Genomic DNA, 26543 nt, shown 5'->3' with positions numbered 1-26543 from the left:
AACCATACAGGAGGACTCTCTGGCTCCTCCCTCCCCAACAAAAAGCTGGTTTTCCCAATGTGCAAACTGGAATATGATGAACAAACAACTCCAGTAAAGCATTTTGTTAAGCATTCTCTCGTCTGTTTGTTTTCCCATTTATCTCTTACACTTCAGACATGTCAATTATTAATTAAATAGAAAGGAAGCCATTAATGGAGTGTTAAAAAGAAAAAAGAGAGAGAGAGAGAACTTCTAGTCACTTCCATTCTGCAGGTGACCTTAAGATACAAGATGGAATTACTGGAAGCCAAAGGGTGTCAGGGGAAACGTTTCACTTTTCTTCTTCTTCCAATTAAATATTTATATCCCAGTTCACCAGAACTATTTATTGTAATGCCCAGTCATGTGTACAACAGTGGTTGTTACTCTGGATGCCTAAATTGTTTTTCCACATAAGAATACTACACAGAAAAAAAACATTCCCCCAATCTGTGCCTTTATCACAAACCTGAACAGATTTGTTCATGTTTCAATTATAGCATCTCATAAAAAAAAAGACACATCCTAAGTGATACAGTTCATCTTACCCAGACTTTTCCACTATAATGGAAGTTACAGATTTAGCTACTGAAAATTTGTTTCTCAGAGTTACCTGCCTTTCATGTAAGATGTGAGGAACACTCCCTAAGTGCATATATTACATATGGAGACAGGGACAAGTATGACAACTCTGCATCAATGCCACATCAGCCACATAGTAGATCTGGCATTGTGAGCATGATCCTTCCCACCACCAGTACTCCCACTGGGTTCAGTGGTGCAGGACCAAATCTGCTGTGCACAGGATTAAGTTCCATCTAGAGCTGAGGAAACAAGAGATTTTTCAAAAGCTTGTTTAAAAAAAAAATCCATTTATGCTGAATAAGAAATAGAAATCCTTCAAAATTTTCAGTGGAAAAAGCTATCTTCAGTCAATACATTCTGTTGACTCAAATACATTTGTATTTTAACTTAATACTGGGTACTGACTTGGTTTACATTTTTAGAAGCAGAGAAATTTTTTTCTAGAAGTTTAGATGGTCTATTTTAAAGCAAAAAAGTAAATATTATTTACTCTGGGTCTTAGTTTTCAACAAAATCAATTAAAAACCAAACAAACCAACAACCTAAAGTGGGTTGAAAGGGACCTCATGAAGTCATCTGGTCAACACCACTACTCATAAGGAGACCAACTCAGTTCCAATTGGTCAGGGCCTTGTCAAGTCAAACTAACTATCCTAAAGAACAGAAATTGATGGAATAACATAGAGAATCATGGAATAGTTAGGGTTGGAAATGACCTTAACATCATCTAGTTCTAACCCCCTTGCCATGGGTAGGGACACCTCACACTAAACCATCTCACCCAAGGCTTCGTCCAACCTGGCCTTGAACACTGCCAGGGATGGAGCATTCACAACTTCCCTGGGCAACCCATTCCAGTGCCTAGCCACCGTAACAGGAAAGAATGTCCTCCTTATATCCAATCTGAACTTCCCCTGCTTAAGTTTTAACCTGTTACCCCTTGTCCTGTCACTACAGTCCTAATGAAGAGTCCCTCCCCAGCATCCCTATAGGCCCCCTTCAGATACTGGAAGGCTGCTATGAGGTCTCCACACAGCCTTCTCTTCTCCAGGCTGAACAGCAAAAACATATGCAAAAAAATGTCAACAAAGCATATACTATATGGAAAATTCTCAAGCAGGTGTACTCGTCACAAACAGAGTATCTCCAGTGGCATAGTGTCTGCTCACTAGCTCTTCTCCCACGTGTCAAAGGTTGGAGCCTGCAAGCTCACTGATCTCCCTGTGTTAGCAAGCATGAGGGTGACAGCAAGGGCTCTGGCACTGTGACCAACGCACTGTCAAAAGATTAGTGACAAGAAATAGGAAAGTTGTACCAATTCCTTAGCTCACCCTCTTCCTTGCTACTGTGTTGCAGGCAACATAGTAAGTATTCTTATGTCTAGCTTTGAATGTTGTTTGAATTTAGAGACATGACCATACTGCTCATGACCAGTAATATCTGTAACTAAAAATCTTACAGTGGAAACAGCAAAGTGTTAGGACTAGCATGGACACATGAGTGAAAGCATTTACAATAGAGAAGGTGCCAGCAAGAAGTACATGGGGGCAGTAAATATATTTCGTGCATAGTCCACTGAGCTGAAAGACTTGAGCTGATCCAGACACAGGAAGCAGAAGAGGTAAAGAAAGGATAGAATTTGAGAGTATAACTGAGAGTGAAAACTGGAAGAAATATGCAAATGAAATGAAGAATCAGGAATGTGAATTTTCTCCCCCTTTCACGTGGTGTCCACAATTTATGTGATAATTCTAGGAAGACTAACAAAGAGCCCCCAGAACTGTTGGATGAGCAAACATGCCAGAAATGGCAACAGATGGGAAAAGCTGAAATCCAAAGAGCTGGGGAAAAAAGGACTACTCCTCCCTAGTCCACAGTCCCAACTCTTTCTACAATGAAGAGCAATATGCTGAGCTTCCCCTGGACTGTGAGGCAGTGGCAATTGGCGAGCCCTCCACATAAGCGTTCAGAAAAGCACAGGACATGAAGAGTGATTTCAATTCCCATAACAACCACCAGTCATCATCTAAACTCTTCAGTCCTGCGGTGTCTGCTTGGGTAATACCATCCCTTTTACATTTTGTCCTACATTACCACAAGTGGATGATCCTGAACTCAAACTCATGTGCCTCTTGATACTGTGCTGAAAATGCACTGCAGGGTCCAGTCCTGGTCCAACTGAGATGCACTTGCTGTGCAGCAGCCAATCTCTCTTCCTGTCTCTATACAGACAACCTGACCCACTGCACTCTTCAGGAGCTTACACAACAAAAGCTCAACACATACCTACCTTTGGCTGTGAGAACTTGGTTCTTCATCCTTATTTTTGCTTAACAACTTTTCTTAACATACGGTTACAAAAACATTGGAACAAAAATAAGAGAGAGGAAAACATTCTCCAGGAGTTTACAGAAAAGTCAAAGAAAGAGATTCAAATGGATCTTTGATATTTTACACTAACTTAGGCAAAAATGCACAGCAAATATACGGTAAAAATAGTAATATGTACCTTCCACCCAGTAAACCATGATGACTACAATGTGTTGGGTAAATGAGTCTCTAAGCACTGGATGCACAGTACTTACATTAATTGACTAAGTCCTGAGAACAGAGAATGTGCAGATAAACACCATTAGAAAAAAGAAAAAAGAGTGTGCCTCAGCAGTCAATGATGCTGTGAAGTCAATCGTGTCAGTCTTCTCTCTGGAGCTGGGGACTATCACTTTTATTACTCCGAGCATATAGCACATCCCTATGGTTCACTAAGCCAGCAGTGATGATGGCAGATGCAAATCTCTGGTGCTCAGCATTGCCAGCTAATTCTAGGCCCTAACTCAAATTAGGCTTTCCTCCATGTTGGACAGGAGCAATGACACTACTGTGGCTCCCACCGTTCCTATTTTAAATACAAATTTCCTGGCTTTCTCAAGACTTTTCTCTTTACAGCAACCTGCCCACACCATGTGTGTAAGTAATCTATCCCACTGCATTCAGAAGTCTCCTTATGCTCTCCCTTTTTCCATTAAATAGGGACAAGAGGATAAAACCCAGTAGTTTAGAGACTCTAGCACATAAAATACTTCATGACAGCAGCGGTGTTATTTAAGATTATGTAGTGGTTTAATAATTCAAAAGCAGAAACTGTCTGGACACTGAATCATCAGACATGTACATTTTCTGCATCTCAAGAGAGTCTACTATGCCATCCACTGAGCTTTCAGACAGAAGATTATGTCTTGTTTGCTGCTCACAAAGAACACTGACCTAGAGCGAACTCAGTTAATGTAAAACACTTAGTTTAAGTGCTACATATACATTTCACGTATTTAAAGAGTGAGTAGTTATGAAGGTGAATGTCAGAGGAATTTGACAGCTTTCGGGAATCAGTTTACTTCAAAAGCAGCCTAATGCAATATATAAGCATTTTCTACACCAGAATTTTGAACACCTTAAAATTATTTTAAGAACTACATGGTCAGAATTGGAGAAGGAAAAAAAAAGGTGTGGTGGGGAAATCCTTAACTAAAGGCAGTATAGACTAAGGCTTGATGCTTTCTTCAGCCAGGCTCATACAGATAAGAGGGGCTGGCTGCCAAACACAGGAACAGAGGTTACATTCTTAGCTCCTTATACTGGAATTAAAAGATTCACTTTTAATGTAAGGGATTTAAACCATGGTCAATAAATTACAAAGTAGGGCTGTACAAACATCTCATTGTTTATTTCTAAGTTAGAGTAATGGGAGCACATGCAGCAGGAGCCCTCTTGCTTTTCTAAAAACCTGACAAACAACAAAAGCCACCAGTAAGATGTGCATTATCATTACAAAGTTTTTCAATAAAATAAATTCATGAAAAGTACATCTGAAGTAGTATTTAAATGGTGTTAACTCTGCTAAAATGATTTTCTCCTGAGCTGATGCTAAGGCTTAACAAGGGATAAAAGAAATACTCTGATTGGCTCATGAAATACTAGTTAAGGATGTGGAGTGGTTGCTATGTGATGTTATAAATAATTAGCATACCTTATTTCAGATATAGCCATGGCCCAGATTTATGCCTGCACAATGGCTCAGCAAACTAGAGGGCTAAACTGCAAGTGTAAGATCCTGCACTGAGGAAAAAGGTTTATTATTCTTAGGCAGTTTGAGAATAGCATTTGGGGTCTTAGGAAATTTACAGACTCCATGAAACGCAGTGAAGCATCTGTTCATTAAAACACAAACAACAGAGGCAGACAAGTGCTGCTGCAGGGTGAGATACAGAGAGGTTATATGACAATGACAGATACATTTACAATGGCAATGCTCTCTCCTTCCTCTCAGAGCATCAGCACCTAATTAGGAAAATTAAACTATCAGAATATGGGAGAACATTAGATATTTTAAAATAGCCACAGTGAATATAAGGGCTCAAAAAGCCATGTCTGATTTATGAGAGTCTAGACAGACAAGTGAAAAATATCAGTACAAGAACAGGTTCTGTTTATTGGAAAGGACAATATTTTTGAATAATGCTCCTACACCAAGAGAACATGTATGTGTTAAACATGTCAGGGCTGGGAGAGAAAGGTATTTTTGTTGAGAGGAAGAACTGGACAACAAGGGGTGGCTTAGTGGTGGGTTTGTTTTTTTTTTCAGATAATTTTCTTCACATTTTGGGAAGTGAGGTAGGAAAAACAAGGCTCTCCTTTTTTTAATCTCATACTTGAGAGATGCACATGTTCGTGGCTAGTGGAAAATAAAAAGGCAGCAAGAGACTGTGTGCTAACTTGCCTCAGGCTGCTTCTGAGCAGAGTCTACAGAATAATCCAGCCTGCTGAACTGTCTTTGATGCATGGTCCTATCTAGCAAGAATAGCACAACACACAAGTCATGCTCCCGGGAAACCCAAGGGATGCCCCAATAAATTATCATTTCCACCATACAATAATGGTTATATAAAAGTATTGAGAGAATCATTGGAAAAATACTTGCAAACTTGACTTGGAAAAAAATCATCAAAATTAATTAAGATGGAATTATAATTGTGAACTTTGTTTTCTTTGCATTCTATCCCTTACAACTTTTACTCCTATTTTCAAATCAGCCAAGCATACTCAAAAAAAACCCGGATAAATAAACACACAAACTGGGACAGAAAGCCAGTATTTACAAAACATACTTGCAGTACATTTTTCCAAAGTGCAATTATTAAAATGCCAGAAGGAATTGTTTATTCCAAACACAGTTCTCAATCCAGCATTATATTTTAAAATCTCAGAATTTAGTCCCAGTTACAGCAAAAGCCACGTAACCTTCAAGGCTTTAAGTAACTCTTGCTCTGAAACGTAAGCAAAAAAAATTCAACACATCAAAACATGGCTATGGTTAGGCTGCCTAGATGAGGCCGATGCATCAGTAGTTTTCCTACTGAAGCATTTTTAATTAGCTGCTTTCTACAGCTGTAAAAGAGGTACAACAGTGAAGTTTCTCAACTAGTTCTCAACTCTTAACTCAGGCACAGAACAGTTAAACATCTTGGCTAGGATCACACAAAGCACAAGTGAAAGAGTTGTGCTTTCCGGAGCAGTAAACCTCTGCTCAATGCCTTTACACCACCCTTTTAGATAACTCTACAAGATGCATTTTGCATGATTCAACAACTCCAGATACAGACTGCAGTACGGAAGTAGCATACTCAACAGTACATTCTTAATATAGGTTTCCTTTTTATTGATGTTACAGTATCTTTAATCCAAGCCATTTTCATTCTACCATTTAATTAATATTATCAAATGCTGACAAGAGTATCTTCTGAACAGTATACCAGCATTTATGAACACACCAAGCGTATGTATGGCTCCGCAAGCCTTTCAGTCATGGAGACAGCTGTCAAGTTAAAAAAAAAAATAAAAATTTAAAGATTTTTCAAGCAAAGGCAGTACAGAAGCAAAAGCCAAGAAGGCTCTGAAAAGCCCTGGAAAACAGGCTGGCAATCTCCTTTCAATTTAAATATAACCTTTCCCTGAAGCAGGCATGTCATCATCATTGGAATCTGTTACTTACTTACCCCACCAGTTCCAAGAGCCTGGATTGGTGAAGGAAGAAATACAGTATGTGGGAAAACTGTTTTTAAGAGAGACGGCTCTATGCAAGGACCCCCATGAGGTTATCTCTGTGGAGACTGGACAATGACACTTGAACTAGTTGAATGATGTCAACAGAGTAATTACAAGTTAGCTTACAACTGGCTTGAAAGCCACAAGGTGGAATAAGCCTGCTCTGGTTATGACACATGCTTTGTTCTCCATAACTAATACAGAAGTCCTAAACTCTTTTGATTATGATGATAAAGAACTCATTTTGTGAGAAAAACCACAAATAAGCTGATTTTGATACCAGTCTGAAAAAAGACCCAAGCTGATACAGTTTGCTGTTTACTACCACAAGTAATATTTAATGTTTACATTAGGACAGTAGTTAACCCTGCAAAATGCATCCCACATGAATGGCCCTGTCAAAAGAGAACTCAATTCTCCGTATGTTTAAGAATAAAGAAAAGGTCGTAAGAAAGGTTATTAGAATCCTAAAGCCTCCTTTTATTTTGGGTAGCATCTCAGGATTGCTTAATATTCCCATCCAGAAGAGTGAAGAAAAACAGGCTGTCAAGAACAGAAATTCTCCGCTTTAAGCAAGCCAAAAAGATAAGCAACCTTTTGGATAGGGATTGGAGATTCTGCCCTTTTACAGACATGTGCCCATCTTACCAATGATTTATTGATGTCCAGTTACCTGGGAAGCAGGTTGTTAGGTGCTCCATTAGTGCTTCTTGTGTGACTTGTTTTCGGGCAGAGTTCATTGCTGAGATGGCCAGGCAAAGGATTTCCCCAAGTGGAATAAACTGCGACTGACTGATGGGAGACATGCTGATGGGTGATACATCACCTGCAAAAAGACAATAGATGTGCAATGAAGTGTTTTGTTTAAACATCTGCTCACAGAACAAGGATGCACAGATAATCGGAGATGATGTGCACAGCTCTCTGGTCTTTGTTACTGAGCTGGAGATAATACTCTAACTATGGAAAACCATTCAACAGCTTACTTCAAAACTTTGACATAGTGAACTTTGGAAAATGGGAGATATACACTATGCAGACATAGTTTCTCAAAGGGTGCCATAGACAGATTCAGAAAAAATGCTAACAAATTAGCACAGTTGCAAAACCTTGTACTTGCATATCCTGCTAGGTAACTGCACAAACAAAATAGTTGCATGTATTTCTCTGGCCATAAACAGGGAGATTTTCACTCCCCTTACAAAGGCTCATGACATGGATCACCCACCATTTCCATTTCACAGAATTTAGTAACATTTGCACTCAGTTGATAAAGCACAGACATTCTTTAGAGGCATGAGAGCGTCAAACACCTTAAGACTGATACCCTGAATAAATCTCTCCTGGATCTGCACGTAAAATGTCTTTGTACGGTATATGTATTTCACTGGTTCCAGGATGGCCTGAAAGAATAACTTTGCTGTAACTTTTCTCATGTTGTCTTTAAAAAGAATTCATTAACCCATACTTAAAAAATCATTAAAAGAACTTAGAAATGAAAGTTACGGAAGTTACAACTTGGTAATATTAGCATGATTACACAAATACACATAGAATCATAGAATGGTTAGGGTTGGAAAGGACCTTAGGATAATCTAGTTCCAACCCCCCTGCCATGGGCAGGGACACCTCACACTTAACCATGTTACCCAAGGCTCTGTTCAGCCCAGCCTTAAACACCACCAGGGATGGAGCATTCACAACTTCCCTGGACAACCCATTCCAGTGCCTCACCACCCTCACAGTAAAGAACTTCTTCCGTATATCCAATCTAAACTTCCCCAGTTTAAGTTTGAATCCATTACCCCTTGTCCTGTCACTAAAGTCCTAATGAAGAGTCCATCCCTAGCATCCCTATAGGCCCCCTTCAGATACTGGAAGGCTGCTATGAGGTCTCTACGCAGCCTTCTCTTCTCCAGGCTGAACAGCCCCAACTTTCTCAGCCTGTCTTCATACAGGAGGCGCTCCAGACTCCTGATCATCCTCGTGGCCCTCCTCTGGACTTGTCCCAACAGTTCCATGTCCTTTTTATGTTGAGGACACCAGAACTGTATACAGTACTCCAAGTGAGGTCTCAAGAGAACAAAATATACATTTGCATTTTACATATTTTATGTAAGTATAGAAATGCTTTAGATTCTGCTTTGTACCTCTGCTTGAAATGGTAACAGTTCCCCAGCGATCTCAAATAAGGGGAAGTAGAAGGCAAAAATTTCTTTTGTCAGTGGAAAAAATAAAGAGTAACAGACAGAACAAGGGCTGCTTGGCCATGAATCCTTTTCTGGCTACAGGTCAGTCAATAGCCAGGGATTAAATTTTACCTAAATGGCTTTGAAATCTCAGGAAAATCCCACTGTTTCTATTGTCATGAAGCAATACCTTGTGATCAAATCAGGAATCAAATAGTAGAAATTAACTCAAATTCAAACTTCCCCCCACAATTTAGAGGATCCAATATTTGCCCTACTAATTCTATATTCCCGTTATGTCTACTAAAGAGGAGGGAACGGCAGTTTCTAAAACTGATGCAAGTTAACCTTGCATTACACTCAGTTCTTTGGGAAAAAAAAAAAACTGGCGGGAGTAGCAAATTGCATAACTGCTTCAGTGAGACTTATGAGCAATATTTTTCAATTTGCCCGTTGTACAGTCTGTTGTACAACAGTGATGCACATTACCCAAGATACAACAATGATTTAAAACACACATTTGTGGTATGCTGTCTCCTGATTGCTTCTGCTTAACCAGGCCTGACTAGATCAATGCTGCAATTCCAACACAGCAGCATTTCTCTGGCTTCCTCAGTGTACCCCAGATTTTCACAGTTCTTACCTGACAACAGAATGATGACCTTAAACATAACCTTTTCTGAACATTTTTCATTCATATACAACTGAAAAGTTCATGCCATGTGCTTTACAGACAGACAATGGCAATCAAGATGATCTTAGGCAGCTTATAAGTAAATGCAAGAGAGCTGCTTTCGCAGGACTTATGAGCAAACGCCATTTGTTCCCCCATCATTTGAGAATGGTTAAAGAACATTACAGTTATTATATTACTATTTATTCATAACTAAACCTGCTGTCAGCTTGAACTTTGTCATAGAGGAATCTTTGTAATCATCCAGACATGTAAGTTTACCGACTTTGATCAACAGTCACCATGCACTTTGTGTAGGGGATCAGGTTTTTTAGTGATTAGTTTCATATCTAAGAATGATCAGAATTATTTTAAGAATTATGCAGATTTGGCTAAGCAATTTAAGAAATTACTGTCTTTCACATGGAGATTATCTGTGTCATGGATACCCTTGTCAGCACTACCAAGTTCAGCTCAGTGCAATGTCAAACAGATTGGCATATGTTGTCCTCAGATGAAGTTTAATCCTACCAGGTTCACTGGGCACTGAAATGGACTCCCTGGGTAGCTTTAAGGGCATCCACGTGAAGGGCAGTAACTTCCTGGAGTGTTTTATCTGGATCATCAAAGACCTGGCAATTTCTTAAAACTAAAGCACCATGGCAATAGTATCCTTGTGACTACTCCCAGGCACGCACTCACACTGCCACCTGTGGAGGCAGCAGGATGGAAGAGTGAGAGGAACATCTTCTTCCTTCCCTGAACCCAGACCAATCCACTTACAGGTAATCAGAATGATATTTAATATGTAAGGAACAGGCCTTAATATCATAATCATTTTCCTGAAGTGGGAAAGCAACTCAAGGAAGGTTATACATGAAGCTTAGCAAGTGCTGTTGATTTACATAGGTTTGCTCTCAGCCTCACAGCTGCCCCCAGAGGGATGCTTGGACAAGAGCTTGGATCAGTTACTCTGCTCATGCACAAGGATCAGCCCATCCCTCCACGCTGACTCCCAAGAGCCTGCAGAGATCCACCTCTGGGATCATTCCCAGCCAGAACAAGTTAACTAAGTACAAGTTAAGATAATAAAGTTTATCTGGATTTCAATAACCTTGCACTTTGCACAATCTTTCCTTTTAAAGCAGGGCTCCTGCTCTGCGTGCATAAAACATTCAGTCTGCACATCTGACCTCTGCAAACCGGGCTCTTGTCAAAAGGAACAAGCCAAGAGCTTTCACCAAAATACTAATTATACTGCACATAACTCATCAATACAAAACATTCAGTGTCAGTTTCTTAATATCAACAAAATCTCTAGCAAAGCATACTATAGTTAGTATGTCAGGGTAATACACATCCTGCCCACAAAGATGACTAGAGTAATCCGTGACATCATAACTTAAATGGTTTTAAATGCAACTGAAATGGCCAGCAAATGCTGGTTTATGTGACAGCCTGCCTTTCTGGTTTGTAAGGGACTATGGCCAGTTAAGCCTTACTCTTTTCCACTGAGTGTTTTTCAACCTTCTTTATCATGATAAGGGAGCTCTTGTTTCACCACTGTTGTGCCAGAATTACCTTCATTGCTTGTCCACAACTGCTGGAGATAATTACTGGCTCTTGCTTTAAAAAGGTTAGCAGACATCTGCAAAACTTCCAGCAGACCTAGTCATACAGAGCCAGAACCCCCTCACTCAGGGAAGCTCTGATTTGCCAAGTTTTATCTTAACTATTCTGTGGCTCTGGGAAATTACAAGTACTCTGTGGTTATAGTTAAGCACACAAACTTCTTTGATGCACAACAACAGAAAATATCTTGCACCTGTGATTTAAAATATTAACATCGATTATGCACATAAATACCGTTTAGCCTGTTGAGCAGAAGGTTTACTACAACTTCTTTAGGACAGATCTGCTTAAAAAAATCAAATACGCTTTTTCTACATTTTGAAGACCACATCACTTACACAAAACATCTAGCATATGGCTTCTGTTAGCTCTGACTGATGCTTGTCTCAAGCAGCTTTCTTTTGAAATCAAATTACTATCCTTGACTTTCATATGTTTATGTTCCCAATTAAATGAAAACTGAGTCTCAGAAAGCAGTTTTTGCCAGCTGACTGTTTTGTTTAAATACGATCAAGATATATATAGTTTTAGCTCTGTTTCTGTAGTGTCTTTCCAAACTTTTCCCTAAAGAATTGAAAAAAAAAAAAGGAAAAAAAAAAGAAAATGTTTTCTAGACTTCTTGATTTCAGTGGCACTTAATTTTCAAAAATACCTAAGCACGTAACAGACAATGAATGGGATTTATCCTCATTTATGCCCTGGGGATTTGTAGAGCTACCCTGAGGGGAAAAAAATAATTATTTTTACTTAGAGCAATAGATTATGTAGCACATAAAATAAACACCTAGCTCTTACACACCACATTTCTGCGGTTGATTTTAAAACATTCCAGAAAACTGGGTAACCATAACTACCCTTAACGCACATGATGAAAAAGTGATGGTCTGTAACAGAGCAGGGAATACAATTCACACATCCCGAACCCAAACCAGCCAGAACCTTTCCTGTGCCAGTTCACCTAGTGTCACTGCTCTCTGAAAGTCTAGGTACCACCATCTTGGGAGGAAATGAGGTACACTGTATTCTGCACCATGTATCAGCAATCAAACTATCAACTACATACTGATGAGAGAATTTTTATTAGCGATGCCCCTGCTGCAAAGAAGCGACCTCGAAGTCAAACTCTGTCTCAGGAAGTTTACATGAAGAGTGTCTCAAAAAATCACCTCTTGACTTATAAATGGAACCAATTCAATACAGCCATTGTGAAGGAAAATTAAGGAAATTACAGTGCAAAGACAAAGTATATCAGAATTCATACACACTATTTCCCTGAAATAGCAAAGAGACCCTCTGATTGCACTCAGATCCTGTAAAATGTAGGAAGCCAAAGCACAGTTTCACTTCCCCGTCCACCCTCTCAACACCTTTTCAACTTCTTTTTTCCCTATAAATCAAGTCAAAAAGTAAACGTGATCTTTAGTCTGGTTTCCACATGAAATGAGGCTTGCACAATCGCAATCTGTGTGCATGCATGTGCCAGAGGCTGAGCCTCACTGGACAACAGAGATTCTAAGAGTGTTTGCTATGCATGCTCCATCTGCACAGAGCTTTGGGGACAGCCACATTCCACTAGATAAGACAGAATCCAGTCAAAAAACACTTGTCAATGGAAATCTGACTTCACTACTTTTGCTGCTTAAAGATCTATGTTTTTAATCAGAAAACACCAAACTAGAGTACAGTAGCTTCATGTTACCTCATGATTATAGTGGTGGTTGCAACAGAAATCCTCTACAAAAAAATTCTTGCCTGTTCTTGTCAACACTCACCTGAGATTTCACTCTGGGAAGAACTACAGAAAGGTCCTTTTTAAACAAAAGGTAGCTAATAAAACCAAAATTACTGGTCATAGGCAAGAGGGCTCTTCAGCTTAGAACATCACAACTTTTTTTCTCAAGAATACCACTAAAAAGCCTCTTCTAGAAAAAGCATATTTTCAGATTTTCTTAAAGATGGGACAGATGCTGAAGAACTTACACATCTGGCCTGGGTTGCACATTACCCTTTTTGACCCCAAACCCCAGCCTGAGTCACTCTAATTACAGAATACTTAACACAAACGTGGCAAACAAAATCTTTCTCATGTGAACGCACAATGATATTTCTGTCTGATTAAACAACAGGAAAGAATAGGAAGAACATGCAGATTTCTGTATTACCCAGATTACTCCAAAATACCTTGGATCTGCACTAGCACACTAGCACAGAAAAGAACACATTTTACTGGGAAAATCTGAAATAAAGAAAATTGGAATGTGCATTGCTTATGCTGTTCTCAGACATCCTCCTTTTGAACTACATCTACTAGAATATCTTACGAACAAAGCTGCTGGTTGTGTTCACTAGAAACAGTTAAACTAGACAAGATGACTGGTAACAATAAGGAAAACTACATTAAAGTTTTGTCCATTTATTTCTGTTTAAAAACAGCTTCAACAAAGGCTCAACAAACACAGTAACATACATTTGCTAGCCAGCTAACTCCTTCTGCACTTCTGAAATGCATGCACACAAAAACATTATCTTCCCTTGCAGACACAAATCACAACTGCCTCAAGAATGTGACCTGGCAATGTGACCACTTCAATTCTAACAAGCCTGAAGAAAACACAGCAACCTTAATAATGACTAGGCATATGACAAACACTTGCCTCTGAGCAAAGTTCTAGTCCCTTGCCAGTTATTAACTCCACACATGCAAACTGATCTTTTTAATAGTTCTGACCCAGCTAAAATCATGATCTCCAGGTTCAGCAAGTGGCACTAACTTTCAGAAAGAGGTGTTAAATTGCCCACAGTCAGCAGACTTGTCTTATGTGCATCCATCCTGCGTATTTCCTGTGATTTAAATTACCTTTTCTTTGTTCATGTCCTGTGGCCAGCTGCCTCCTGATCCAAAGTGATATCCCAGCACATGTTACAACTATGATCATAGAGAGTTTCTGGTGGAGCACGGAACTTTCCCAGAGGATTCAGTCAAGGAGATTCTGGTGGTGCTGCTTACGCTGGGAAGGAGGAGGGTGGGACTGCGTTTTTTTAATATATTGTGTGCTTTAGAATTTGTTGCCTCAAACAGTATTTTTCAAATGCATTTTTTAATAAACGTCCATGTCAATATTCCTGGCACACAATATGTTAAAAAAGCAGGACTTACCTGAACCCCTATGGTCTGGTTCCATGCTCCAGGACAGTATCCAGAGTAGCTGTGATGTAACAACAATGTGCATACTGGGGTTTTATATCACTGTGGAAGCTAGCAGAATGCAGCATAGGTCAGTGCCACAGGACCTGAAAGAAGAAAAACAAAGCATGCTTTTAGGCAGTAATATGCTGAACACCCACCTCTTAAAGGAGATCAGGGCTTCCAGAAAACAAAAAATAATGTGGTATCAGTGCATGCAGGTCCACTGAAAGGAATGTTATTGCACATATTTCACGATTCTCACACAAGCACAAGAAATAAATGGTTAAGAAATGACAGGGGAGGTGGAGGTAGAGAATCTAAAAGGGACTACAAATATAACTCCCCCACAGTGTTTTGAAAACATCTCTCTCCTTTTGCCCTATTTCCAGGGAATGGCTGGAATCACATTCTGACACCACCCCCTGTTCTGAAGGCACTCACAGTCTTTGCAAAGCACCCCTCCACTGCAGTGCCTCAGGATTCTGCAGTGTCACTCCTCTTCTGCCTGGCTCTCTGCAAAGTGAAGTCATAGGAATGGATCAGCCAACCTGACTTCTCACTACCCTGCCCAGAATCCTTTGTGAACTGAAATGAGTCATCGCTCTGAAAAAATCCACAGCGCAGTGTTCCAGGTTTCTCCCTACGTCTGCGCTGGCTTCTTTGTCTTTGAAACAAGTGCCTATGCTTCTGGAACGGTGCCCAGCTGCATTGTACAGGATAACAAGCCAGCCTCCTCATTAAGTGGACAAGAAAGCTATTTACATGCATTAACAAAGACAAGTTAAAGCTTTAACCCTCCAATCAAGACAAAAAATTTACCCCTGAAGTATCTTCCTGATGTAATACACAGCCCCCAACACACCACACCACAAATGAACAGTCGTAAGGACACAGAGAGGCATTTCCTTATTCACCATTTACCATGACACTTACCAGTTTTTATTCTATTGATTTACTCTTCTTTGTCAGTCCTGAAGAATGCTGCAGACCTGCACATATCATACAGCTCTGCTGTACACTGGATCACAGCTGTGCTGCTGCAAACTTTATCAAAAACTGGGAGCAGTGGACAAGCTCTCGCAAGCTCATTTTTCATCATCCCATTCACCCTTAGGGCTTACAACAAAGTCAGCCCTGAAACCACGCCAGACAGAAAATGTCAAACTGCTCCAACTGCCGCTGCCACTGACAAGGTAATGATCAGAACGAGGTCACTGTGTCAGGATCTCTCTCAGTGCTAGGTTTGCCTTCATTTGGTAAGGATATGCTAAGCTAAAGCATCAGGAAAACACAGGAGAAGACATAGGAATAGTGTGCAATGACAGACAGATGCTAGGAGAAACATTTTCAGTTGCTGGGAATTTTCTTTTAAGACAAGGAAACATTTAAACTTACCTTAACTGCAAAAAAACTAGCTCTACGTGTGATCTAGTCATCAAAATGAGAAGTCCAATATGCAGAAATGGAGGGACAACAGAAAAAGGGAGTGCTGCCATGAGGCACTTATTAAAAGTTTCCTTTATCCTAAGCACTCTGAAATGTTTTGAAGCATAGTAGGCATATAGTCCATAAAATCCTGAAACACAGCAGGATTCACCTGTGCTGTGCTGGAACAGGCAGTTCTCCCAGCTTCTCCCCTAAATGATCACACCAAGTTTTCAGGACTGAATGAAATACAAAGGTCACCACCTCCCTATGCTGCAAGACATAATAGGCTTACAACTACCATGGCAGTGAAAGAGGCAAACCCAGCCTAAAATAAGTCTGTGGAAGTGCTCCAAGAGGACAAGTAAATAGCTTGCATAGTGAAAAACACTTTTTGTTTACAGGTCTATGGGCACTGTTAGGTGGTAAGGCCATATTTACAGGCTAATTTACAAGTGTAAGGTAAGCTGGGTGTTTTGCTACATATGCAGTTACCCACTAGCCAAGATCTCAGTATTAAAGCACTGGCTTTTGCCAGTCATCGACTTCTGTGTTCCCTGAAAGGCCTTATCCCAGGAAATCTTCCTTCAACTTTACAGGAGTTTTGCCTTCCCTGGGGCTACAGGATCAGCCGCAAATCCTCTAATGAATCCAATTTGGCACTTACAATGTTTGGGTCCCCCAGGATCATCCTGCGGAGTTGCTGCTAAGCCAACACCCACTTTACAGCAACCAAACTCATTCCAAGTAGAAAAATTTCTGCAGGCTTTAAAGGGAATTACAACATGCACCTACTGAAAGAAAAAAACAAGTGCTCTGATCTGCTTTTCATTTGCACCAGACAACATTCATGCACAGCTAAATAGCTGGGCTTGTGCATGCAATACTGTTTTCATACACAAGTTCTTGCAGCAGCAGTCATGCTACTATTACCAAAGTTAAAATACTGACAGAAGGAAGATAAAGGTAATACCACAGCCTGAATACCCTTTCTCTCTAACAAATTTCTCTAGGACTTCAACCCAAATTATAAAGTCAGGACCAGTTTGACTCCTCTGAACAGACTTACACAACTGTAAGCTGAGTGAGAGAATTCCCCTTGCACATGTGACACCTTGGAGACACCTAGAATGCACTAAGCATGCACATGCACCTAGGGTTCGCATACATCTAGTGTGCATAAGCACCCAGGTATCCTTTACTCAATTCATCAGCAATTACACAACTCTTTAATCAGTATTAAGAACAGCAAGAAGTGCCTGGTATCTCAAGCATGGCAGAGAGAAAAAGTGAAAGGAGAAACCAGCAGCAGAGAAAATGGAAATAAGAATGTTTAGAAGAGCTAAAGTTGATGAATAAACTGCTATCATTAGTCATGATACCCAGCGTGACCTCTCACGGGGAAGACCTAGAGAAAATTTCCAGTGAAGGCAGCTACTCTGTTCCTCCATCCCACATCTTCCCCCAGCATATGACAGGAGTTGGTACTGAAACAAAAGCTGCCTTACTGAAAGTGTACAGCACAAATATGCCATGTACTTCTCTCTGTGTAACTCCATGCATGCACATGCATCTGAATAGACCAGTACAGAATACAACATCGCCTGAGACAGATGGATCTCCATCATACGCTGACAAAGCAGATGATGTAAAAATCCCATTTTCTTTCTTTGCACATGCATTGCTGTGGAGTTGAATACAGACTCCTTTGTGAAACTCCAATTTACTCTGCATACATCCTTGAGTCCTCCTGAGCCAGGGCCTGGGATTCCCTTCCTTTGCCACAGCCCCTTCATCATCACCAGAGGAAAACTGAAGAGGAGGAAAGTAATATGCTCAAATAGGGGGGACAGAACAAAAGTGTTAAAAATGAACACCACCAGAAGACGCCATAGTGGTTATCAAGAGCATAGGAAAATTCAAGACTAGCACGTACCAGTTTCAGTGGACACCAATTTTTGGAGGCTAGCGTCAGCACTCAGCATTCAGTCTACAGTTGCAGAGACTATGGTCATCTATCATGATTCCTTCTACAAGAACCAACTTCACAAAGCAGGATGCTGTGGAGGACAGTGTCAAACACTTTGCACAAGTCCAGGTAGATGACATGAGTCATTCTTTCCTTACCCACCCATGCTGTAACTGCTGTAGGTAGCCACCAAATCTGTCAGGCTCAACTTGGCCTTGGTGAAACCATGTTGGCTGTCACCAGCCACCTCCTTATTTTCCATGTGCCTCAGCACAGTTTCTAGGAGGAACTTCTCTATGATCTTGCCAGGCACCAAGGTGAGACTGACTGGTCTGTAGTTTCCCGAGTCTACCTTTTTCCCCTATTTAAAAATGGAGGTTATGTTTTCCCTTTTCCAGTCAGCAGGAACTCCACTAGACTGCCATGATTTCTCAAATATGACAGATAACGGCTTGGCAACTACATTCACCAGTTCCCTCAGAAGCCGTGGGTGCATCTCATCAAGTCCCATGGACTTGTGCACCTTCAGGTTCCTTAGATGGTTTTGAACCCGACCTTCTCCTACAATAGGCAGTTCTTCATTTTCCAACTCCTTTCTTTCGCCTTCTGCAACCTGGACGGTGCAGCTGAAACACTTGCAGCCAAGACCCAAGGCAAAAAAAGTTGTTGAGTTCCCCAGCCTTCTCCATATTCCAGGTAACCAGGTCTCACGCGCTTCCTTCTGGAGAGGGCCCATCTTTCTTTCATCACCAATGTACCTATAGAAGCTTTTGTTGTTGCCCTTGATGTCCCTGGCCAGATTCACTTCTGTCAGGGCTTCCATTTTCCTAATCTGATCCCTGGCTGCTTGGACAGTTTCTCTGTATTCCTCCCAGGCTACCTGTCCTTGCTTCCACCTCTTTAGGCTTCCTTTTTTTGTTTGAGTTTGTTCAGGAGCTTCTTGTTCATCTACACAGGCCTCCTCTCTTGGTTAGGATGCATCATTCCTGAGCTTGGAGGAGGTGATTCTTGAGTACTGACCAGCTTTCTTGGGACCCTCTTCCCTCCAGAGCTTTCATCCCATGGTATTCTACCAAGCAGATCCGTCAAAAGGCCAAAGTCCACTGTCCTGAAGTCCAGGGTATTGCTGTGCAACTTCCTCACTACCTAAGAATCTCAAACTCTACCATTTCATGGGCACTGCAGCCCAGGCTGCCCTTGAGCTTCACATTCCCCACCAACCCCTCCTTGTTGGTGATAACAAGGTCCAGCATAGCCCCTCTTCTTATTGGTTCCTCTGTCACTTGGAGAAGGAAATTATCATCAATGCATTCCAGGAATCTCGTGGATTGCTTATGCCCTACTGGGTCCCCCCTCTAACAGATATCAGGAGTTGAAGTCCCTCACAAGGACCAGAGCTTGTGAACACAAGGCCACTTCTATCTGTCTTTAGGGGACTCATCCACTCAGTCTTCCTGGTTGAGTGGCCTGTAGCAGACCCCCACTGTAATGTCCTCTGCACCTGCTGGCCCTTTAATCCTGACCCATAAGCTCCTGGCTGGCTCCTCCTCCATCCTCAGGCAGAGTTCCATGCACTCCAGCTGGTCACTGACATTGAGGGCAACACCTCCTCCTTACCTACCCTGCCTGTCCTTCATGAAGACTATATCCTTCCATTCCAATATACCAGTCATAGGAAACATCTCACCACATCTCTGTGATGCCAGTAAGATCATAGCCCTGCAGGTGTGTGCACATCTGACTCTTGTTATTCCCCATGCTAAATGCCTACGTGCAGGCACATATAAGGTGGGCCCCCAGTGAAGCCAATCTACTGGCTGGAGTGGCCAGAATGCCTTTATGATGCTCCTCAGGTGTCCTCCTGCTGACTTGTGATCCCTCTCCAGGCTCTGGACATCTGGCACTGGCATCAGACTGGTAGGAGTGGGATGGACTGAGGTTGCCCTCAATCAAATAGATAAAAATGTACACTGATATTTCTTTAGGAAATTTCTTAATCCTAAAAACGTTGACACATTAGTGCTCTACTAATAACCAGTTATTTGCAGAATGCTAATAAGTTCCACTTGGCTTACCTGAACAAATCTCCTGGTTCTTTAAGAAATCACTTACAAAAACACAAGAGGGAACATGATCAGGGTATTAAATTCAGCAATATCCCAACAAGTAATGCCCATCTGTTTTTGTGCTAATGTTGTCTAGGAGCTTAAATTACTCTCTCTTTTTTCCTCTCCTGCTGCTTATACCCTAATGTATTTGCAGAGAACATACCTCCCCTCCTTCAGATGTCATTCCACTGGCTTTAATAAAAGCACTCTCTCTTTTGGCGTTCTTTCGTATGTCTGCCCCCCTGTCCCTTTAATCTTTCTAGAGGACTCATCTACATTTACTCAAACTTATGTAACTTTGCTTTAAAAAGCAACCACCAGAATTCTGCACCATGTTCTGATGCTCCAGCTAACCTCTTGCCTGCATCAAGGTACAAGGAAATGAAAATTTCCATACTTTTAGTAGAAATACCCTGCCCTATATATATATAGTAACTTGCTTTTTTTCATAGCTGTACTACATTATACTACATTTACTGTCACCAGTTCCACATCTTTTTTTATGCTGTCTGCAACTAATGAGTTTGACGTGAATACTCCTGGGTTTGACTCCCCAGACCATGATCTTGTCCGTTATACTCTAACAGCTCACTCCATGGATATGATGAAGGATCACTGACAATCAAATCCTTATTTGTTACCCATTTTTTAAGCATCTCCACTTTATCACATGATAAAGAGTATTATAAAAACAGAAATGAAAAACAATCAATACTTTAAATGTTACCTAATGCAGGACAAACCTATAACCCCAGAACATGCTTGCTAATACAACAACCCAGTAAACAGCATTTGAATGAACCTATCACATCTCAACAGGAAAAACAAAGCAACCCACAAAACTCCCTCCCACAAAAGCCCAGTAGGTGAAACAACTCTCTTTTTAGATTTATGATATTATATTTCACTGATAGCTCAATAGTAAGCATATTTTAAACCACACAGAAGAATTCTCTAACAGATTTTCTACCTAGGACCACGGGATAGGAGGGGAGGAAGGTTTGGGGCTTTTTTTGCTTAGAAACCTGTTACTATTAAATTAATTTGACTAACGTTAAAGCAATATTGTCACTGACCATGCCACCACCCCACCCCGTCAAAAACAAAGCCTGCCTGTTTTCTGGCAGCAAACAATAAATGCAAGGAAAGATAGAAGCAGTAAAAAAAATCTGACACTAGAGGAAATTTGGCAAGAGAAAGTGAGCACATGAGGAACAAAAGGGAGAAAAAAAAAACCCAAACCAACAAACAATGATAAACCGAGATGTTTTCTTTTAGGGTGGAAATTTTATAAAGGCAGAGGAAAAACCTCCTCTTTGCAAACGCTCCTGAAAGCACAGAACATGGCTGCTGAAACATAACAATCAGCGCGTCTTAGCCAAACATTCTTCACTACCCTCTTCAGTTTAGCCAGAACGCATTTTCAGTGTGGCTGATGGGGATCAGGGGATGCTGCAACACATACTCAGCAAGAGTCCAGCCACCAGCTAAAATTCTTGAAGGGTGAAGGACGATCAGCAATGCAACCCAACAACATAGCACACCCTCCCTCATCTACATTGACTGCTGTAACCATGGAAAGATTTTTATCCTGAAGATGATACTGCAGTGCTTACAGCTTTTCAAACAAATCGTGATGACCGGCAGATAACTTCAGGTTAAAATAAGAACCTGCAACGCTGAACACAAGTCCCATGGTACTACAGCAGCCTTTAACAGCCCAGTTTTTCCTGGCTGGGAGAGAACTGATGAAAAGGCCAGGCATGGAATCAATTAAAATAGTGCCAAAGTGGTTTTAAAAAGAAAAGGTTAGACACCCCAAAGACTTAGCAGTTGAGAGTTGACTGGGTCATTTTCTCCCTATGGTGGAAAGCAGAATTTTCACTATGGCTGGAGTACATTTAAGATGTACTTTAATGCTGATGAAATCAAAATATCTTACACCCTAATACATTGAGTAGCTATATCAGGATATTCTGCCTCCCTGATACACCTGTGTGGGGTAGATACAGTGGCCAATGTTTCCCACAGCAGCTCAAAACACTTCCCAACTGTGTCCCTTAGTCTCCCCTCCATGGGGATCAGCTGTGAGAATGGGAACATGGCAAATGCCATGGCACAACAGTTCAGCAACTCACTACATCTGCTGCCTCTCTCATGCTGATCAAGCACCTTAGAGGAAGCGTTAAAAAAGCAACTGCACACACTGCCACACACATACTGCATCTTAAACTGTCCTAAACAGACAGCTCTTTTGAGATCCTCAAGAGCTGGCAGATTGTAATTTTTTTCTCCTAATTAGTATCACTACCACCAAATGCAGCAATCAAAAGCTACCTCCCCAAATAAATGATCGTACCTGGAACAGGGGTTCCCACAATGAAACATCTAGATTGAATGTTTCCTCCTGTCCATTTCACATGGGTTTTGTTTCTTAATTTTACTGAGCATTTGTTTTATTACAGGAAGCAGTAAATCAAAACCTAAACCAGCCATTTTACTACTGTTACAACAGTAACACCTCCTTACCTCCTGTTCTTTAAGTGAAATTTCAGGAATTTGAAAATATCCTTGTACGTGAGCCATAAAACTAAACCTGGTTTCCAAAACAAGGATAAAATTACCAGTTTCACAGGCCTCTCTTGCATGACTTCTTACGTATCTCCTTATTTAGTCTTAGGTTTAGACCCCCCGACTCATCTAACAGGTTCACCACTGACTCCAGCAACATGCAAACCATGCTCCTAAAGTATGAAACCCAACATATTTGAGCACTATTTTGTCACCATTCCCTTGCATTGCCTCCCATTATACTGCCGATGTCACTATTCTGCAGAATTGCTCAGCTGTTTTACTCAGCTGTCGCTAGTGCCTTCTGAAGTCCTCCGCAGCAGTCTTAATGAACCTGAACAACTGTGCTCTGACAGATAGGGTTACCACTTCATTATCCATTCCACCCTTCACATTTCTATTATAGCTATTAAACCCCAAACATTTGGTATTGATCCCTCCTGCACAGAACATTTGGCATTGATCCCTGCAGCACAGAACACTGTTAACCATTTCTAGAGACCAGAACTGACCATTGTACTTTTTTCTCCTCTGTATTTTAAACTGAACAAGAGTTTTCTCTTGGACTCCCACCAAGCATTTTTAAAGCACTAGAGCATGCTAGAGTCCTTGTCCTCCCCAAGTGTCCCAGTTTTCTGAAAGATGAAAGCAATAAAAATAGTTGTATCTTTACCCTCTTATTCAGAATAGAGACCTAAACGAGGATATCAAGACTAGATTCCTGAGATGATCTGAGGAGCTGATGATAATCTCAAACTGAACTAAACCAAAAGGCTAGCAAAAGGAGAGATATGGGACAATTTCTTGAACAAATCTGGTATGTAACCACTGGACACAGAGAGAAAATCACATATAACAAATTTTGAGATCAAACCACACTGGATGTAGAAATACAAGCTCTGAATGACTACATTTTATGCCACAGCAAAATATTTTCTTAACACACATTGAAAAAACAAAGGGTTATTCCTTATCTTGTCATTATGTTGTCATTCCTTATTCTGGACTAAACGAAAAAAGGGCTTACAGTTACTGCCATATTCTTTCAACAGGCAGTACTTGAACTGACCCAGAGCTTATGGGCCCAAAGGCACATGACTGCTATTTCAAAGCATAAAAAAAGGTCTCTATCAGAGCTGGTGCTTGACAAGGCTCTTTGCTTCAAAAGCAGTAAATACCAAATTGCACATGGTGAAGGGGATGGTGCATGCCTCTTTCCTCACCTGGCTACCCCCTTTGGGAGGCTGGAACTGCTGAGTACACCAGCCTTTGGAAACACTTCATGGGATATTAAGCAGCACTGAAAGTGTTTTTTGAAACTTCTGCTGTTCTTCCTGCCTGTTTGGTAGCTCTAGTCTTACAGAGTGATGTTGAAGCCACTCTACATCAAAACCTAAGATTTAAAAACTAAATTAGTAGCAGAAGATAGGAAAGAAAAAACAAGAAGCAATGCAAGTAAGAAAAAACACAGGAAAGGTTAAAAAGAAATGTGAGGGAAGAGATGATTTTTGTTTGATTCCTAAAGCAGGCAATTCAGCATATGTGATGTTACTGATGAAAGAGGACTTGTTAAAGAATCCAAATGCTTAGCAGGGCTAAACGGAAGCAGGAATAACCACCAAATGGTAAGAAATAAAATTAGTACCTCCAGCTGTAGGAAGGCTGAGAAAATATAAGGGTCTACAGAATTGCTAGAATAAGCAAAGTGGGAACGGCTGCTTGTGCCAGTGAAGAAAGAAGTGAACAAAAGGACAGTTGTTTTGTGAAGGCCGATCTTCATGTGCTCTGCATCCACTTGGTATTTGCCTTTGTTTTGTTTTCTAGACTAAGCTTCACCCCATGTCACACAAAGGATTCAATGAAAGTCTCTGCTCAAAGTCTCAATTAAAAGCCTGAAAGAACAAACGTATCTTCTGCTGCTGCCCAAAGCCTGAGCCCAACAGGACTGAATGCCAGTGACCCAGCAGAGGGAGTACCCCAGCTGCTCAGACATGAGCTCTGACCAGGGGAACCTGCATCCTTCAGTGACATTGAATTAGCCCTCCCAGAGTTTGGAACAAGCAGAGTAACTAAAAATAAGCATTCAACTTGTTCTCCAAAGGATTGCTCCAAAGCTTTTATAACAAAAGATCAAAGCTAGGGGAAGGATGGGAGCTTACAGGACAATAAAGAAAGCTGAGAGTAAATTAGTAGCATGCATCCTAGTAAGACAGACATGCAACAACACTCCATTGAGGAAGCATGCTAATAGTTTAGGCAGTTGGAATGAAAACATGTGAAAGCATTTAAGCACATCATCACCAATACTGTCTTTAGAAATATTCTGCTGCTTTATGAGAAGCTCTTCAAAACATACATGCACAGGTACTTTCAGAGAAAGAAGGTGTAATCCACCCAACCTTGGAAATGTCAGGCAGCCCAAAGTGCATCCTGCATGTTACATGTGGTCTGCAAAACCATGAGGCTTGTGATAATTTTTTTTTCTAACTGTGGTATTTTATTTTAATTCTGGTACTACATTTACTTCAGGTATTGCAACGTAGATTTGCTATGCAGCATACAGTTTACTACACTCTTTGAACACAACATGGGGAACATCTGTGTGACAGGGCTAAGCCTGAAACTGGCATTGGTCTAAAAGACTAATTTACTGCCAGAATTATCCTGGTGTAATTATACGTATGTAAATCCCCATTTATTGTGGAATAAGAATGGGTTTTTTTAACCTGATTTAGCTTATACAACTTCCAGAACCTATATCAATGGGAGCATTTGTATATGCATAATCCTGCTAAATTCCTCTGATGACCTATCATATCACACATTAAAAAGTAAAAATTAAAAATGGAATAATCAATAGTAAAAATAAAATACTAATTTTATTAGACATGAGAATGTGTCTTGCTGTTGTTCAATCATATGCTCCCTAATGTATCCAAAAAGTAAATGTTAAAACAAGGAAATTACCCTCTTCTATTACTGTTTTTCCTGGGTTCCAGCAGCTTCACTCTTCAAGAGTAGATAATCACTGACATTTAGAGTTGCAAGTACTATCTCTCTAAAAACTTCCTGTTATGGTCAAAGGCAGAGATATTAAAGGAGCCAAATGTGGTTCCTATTGCCATATGTTGTTTCTAATAGTCACAGCTTGAGTTTCAAAACTGATGCAGATTTGCACTTCCCTTTATCTCCATTGAGTGTTGCTGTACTCTCAGCACTTCTGAAAAAAATCAGGAGTTACTGAGGTGTTACTTAGAAGCCTAATTTTAGGCACTCATTTCTGGAACCTGGCACAAAAGCTCAGACTTGGAACATGAAAAGAATCCATCCAGGTAAGCTGTTTGGGAATATCTGAAAGCCTCAGACATAATGCCTGAAGTTACGTATCTCCTTCATACTTCTGATTATAAGTAAGAGCCTGAAAGCCTACCTTAGGGCATAAAGGTGATTTATATGTCTTTTGCCTTGCTCCTGACAAACTTTTTTTCAATTGAAGTGTTGATATATTTAGTGTTTCCAAGAAAAGTTTTGGGTTTGCAAAATGATGTTCTGAACATGAAGATTGATACAGAGTAAGGTGTTCTTGGTTTTACAGAAAATAATTCTGATATTCAGAGTCATTTCCCCATGATATCTTTGGAGACTGAGGATGCGAAAGCCTTGTGTAACTTCCCAGTGACATTTTCTTCCTGATAACTTCTTTCAAGGGCAGGAGTAACCTTGCCAAACATAATCACCACAAATTTCCCCCTCATACGCAGCTTCTGACTGTATCATTCATCACCTACGCAGACATGTTATGCAAGCCTGTTTGCCAGATGCTGCTCCCTAGGAAGTGCTTGCAGAACACCAGAAGTACATAAACTCTCCTTCAAGCCTCCAGAAAGTGGGCCATCTCCTTCAACTATGGCTTCCACCAACAGTGAAGCCACAGCATTGGCACGGTGATATCACAGCATTCTCCGTAGCAACAGCCTATGAGGTCACAAATAAAGGATTATCACTCTGCTGCAGGATTAAGGGAACTAAGAAGCTGGTCTGTCAGGAAGATGGGTTTTACTTTAAAAATGTGAATTAGGATATT

General features: G+C 40.7%; 1 protein-coding gene across 5 annotated transcripts in view; it reads right to left on the bottom strand.

Moving 5' to 3' along the window:
• Positions 1-26543, bottom strand: part of STOX2 (storkhead box 2) — a 78173-nt gene that overhangs the window by 12550 nt on the left and 39080 nt on the right. For 3 of the 5 annotated variants that reach the window (XM_062628635.1, XM_062628794.1, XM_062628937.1), the window contains one exon: positions 7379-7531. In XM_062628635.1, the coding sequence (XP_062484619.1) occupies positions 7379-7531 (153 nt within the window). Of the gene's footprint in view, positions 1-7378; positions 7532-14356; positions 14491-14827; positions 14970-26543 lie in introns of those variants that run through there. The other 2 variants (XM_062628716.1, XM_062628867.1) reach the window with 2 other exon arrangements.

Source organism: Pezoporus occidentalis, unplaced genomic scaffold (genome assembly GCF_034315485.1).
Source record: "Pezoporus occidentalis ecotype Australia unplaced genomic scaffold, CSIRO_AGI_Poc_V1 ctg1, whole genome shotgun sequence".
NCBI classification, from domain to species: domain Eukaryota; kingdom Metazoa; phylum Chordata; class Aves; order Psittaciformes; family Psittacidae; genus Pezoporus; species Pezoporus occidentalis.
This window is presented reverse-complemented; position numbering and strand designations above follow the sequence as displayed.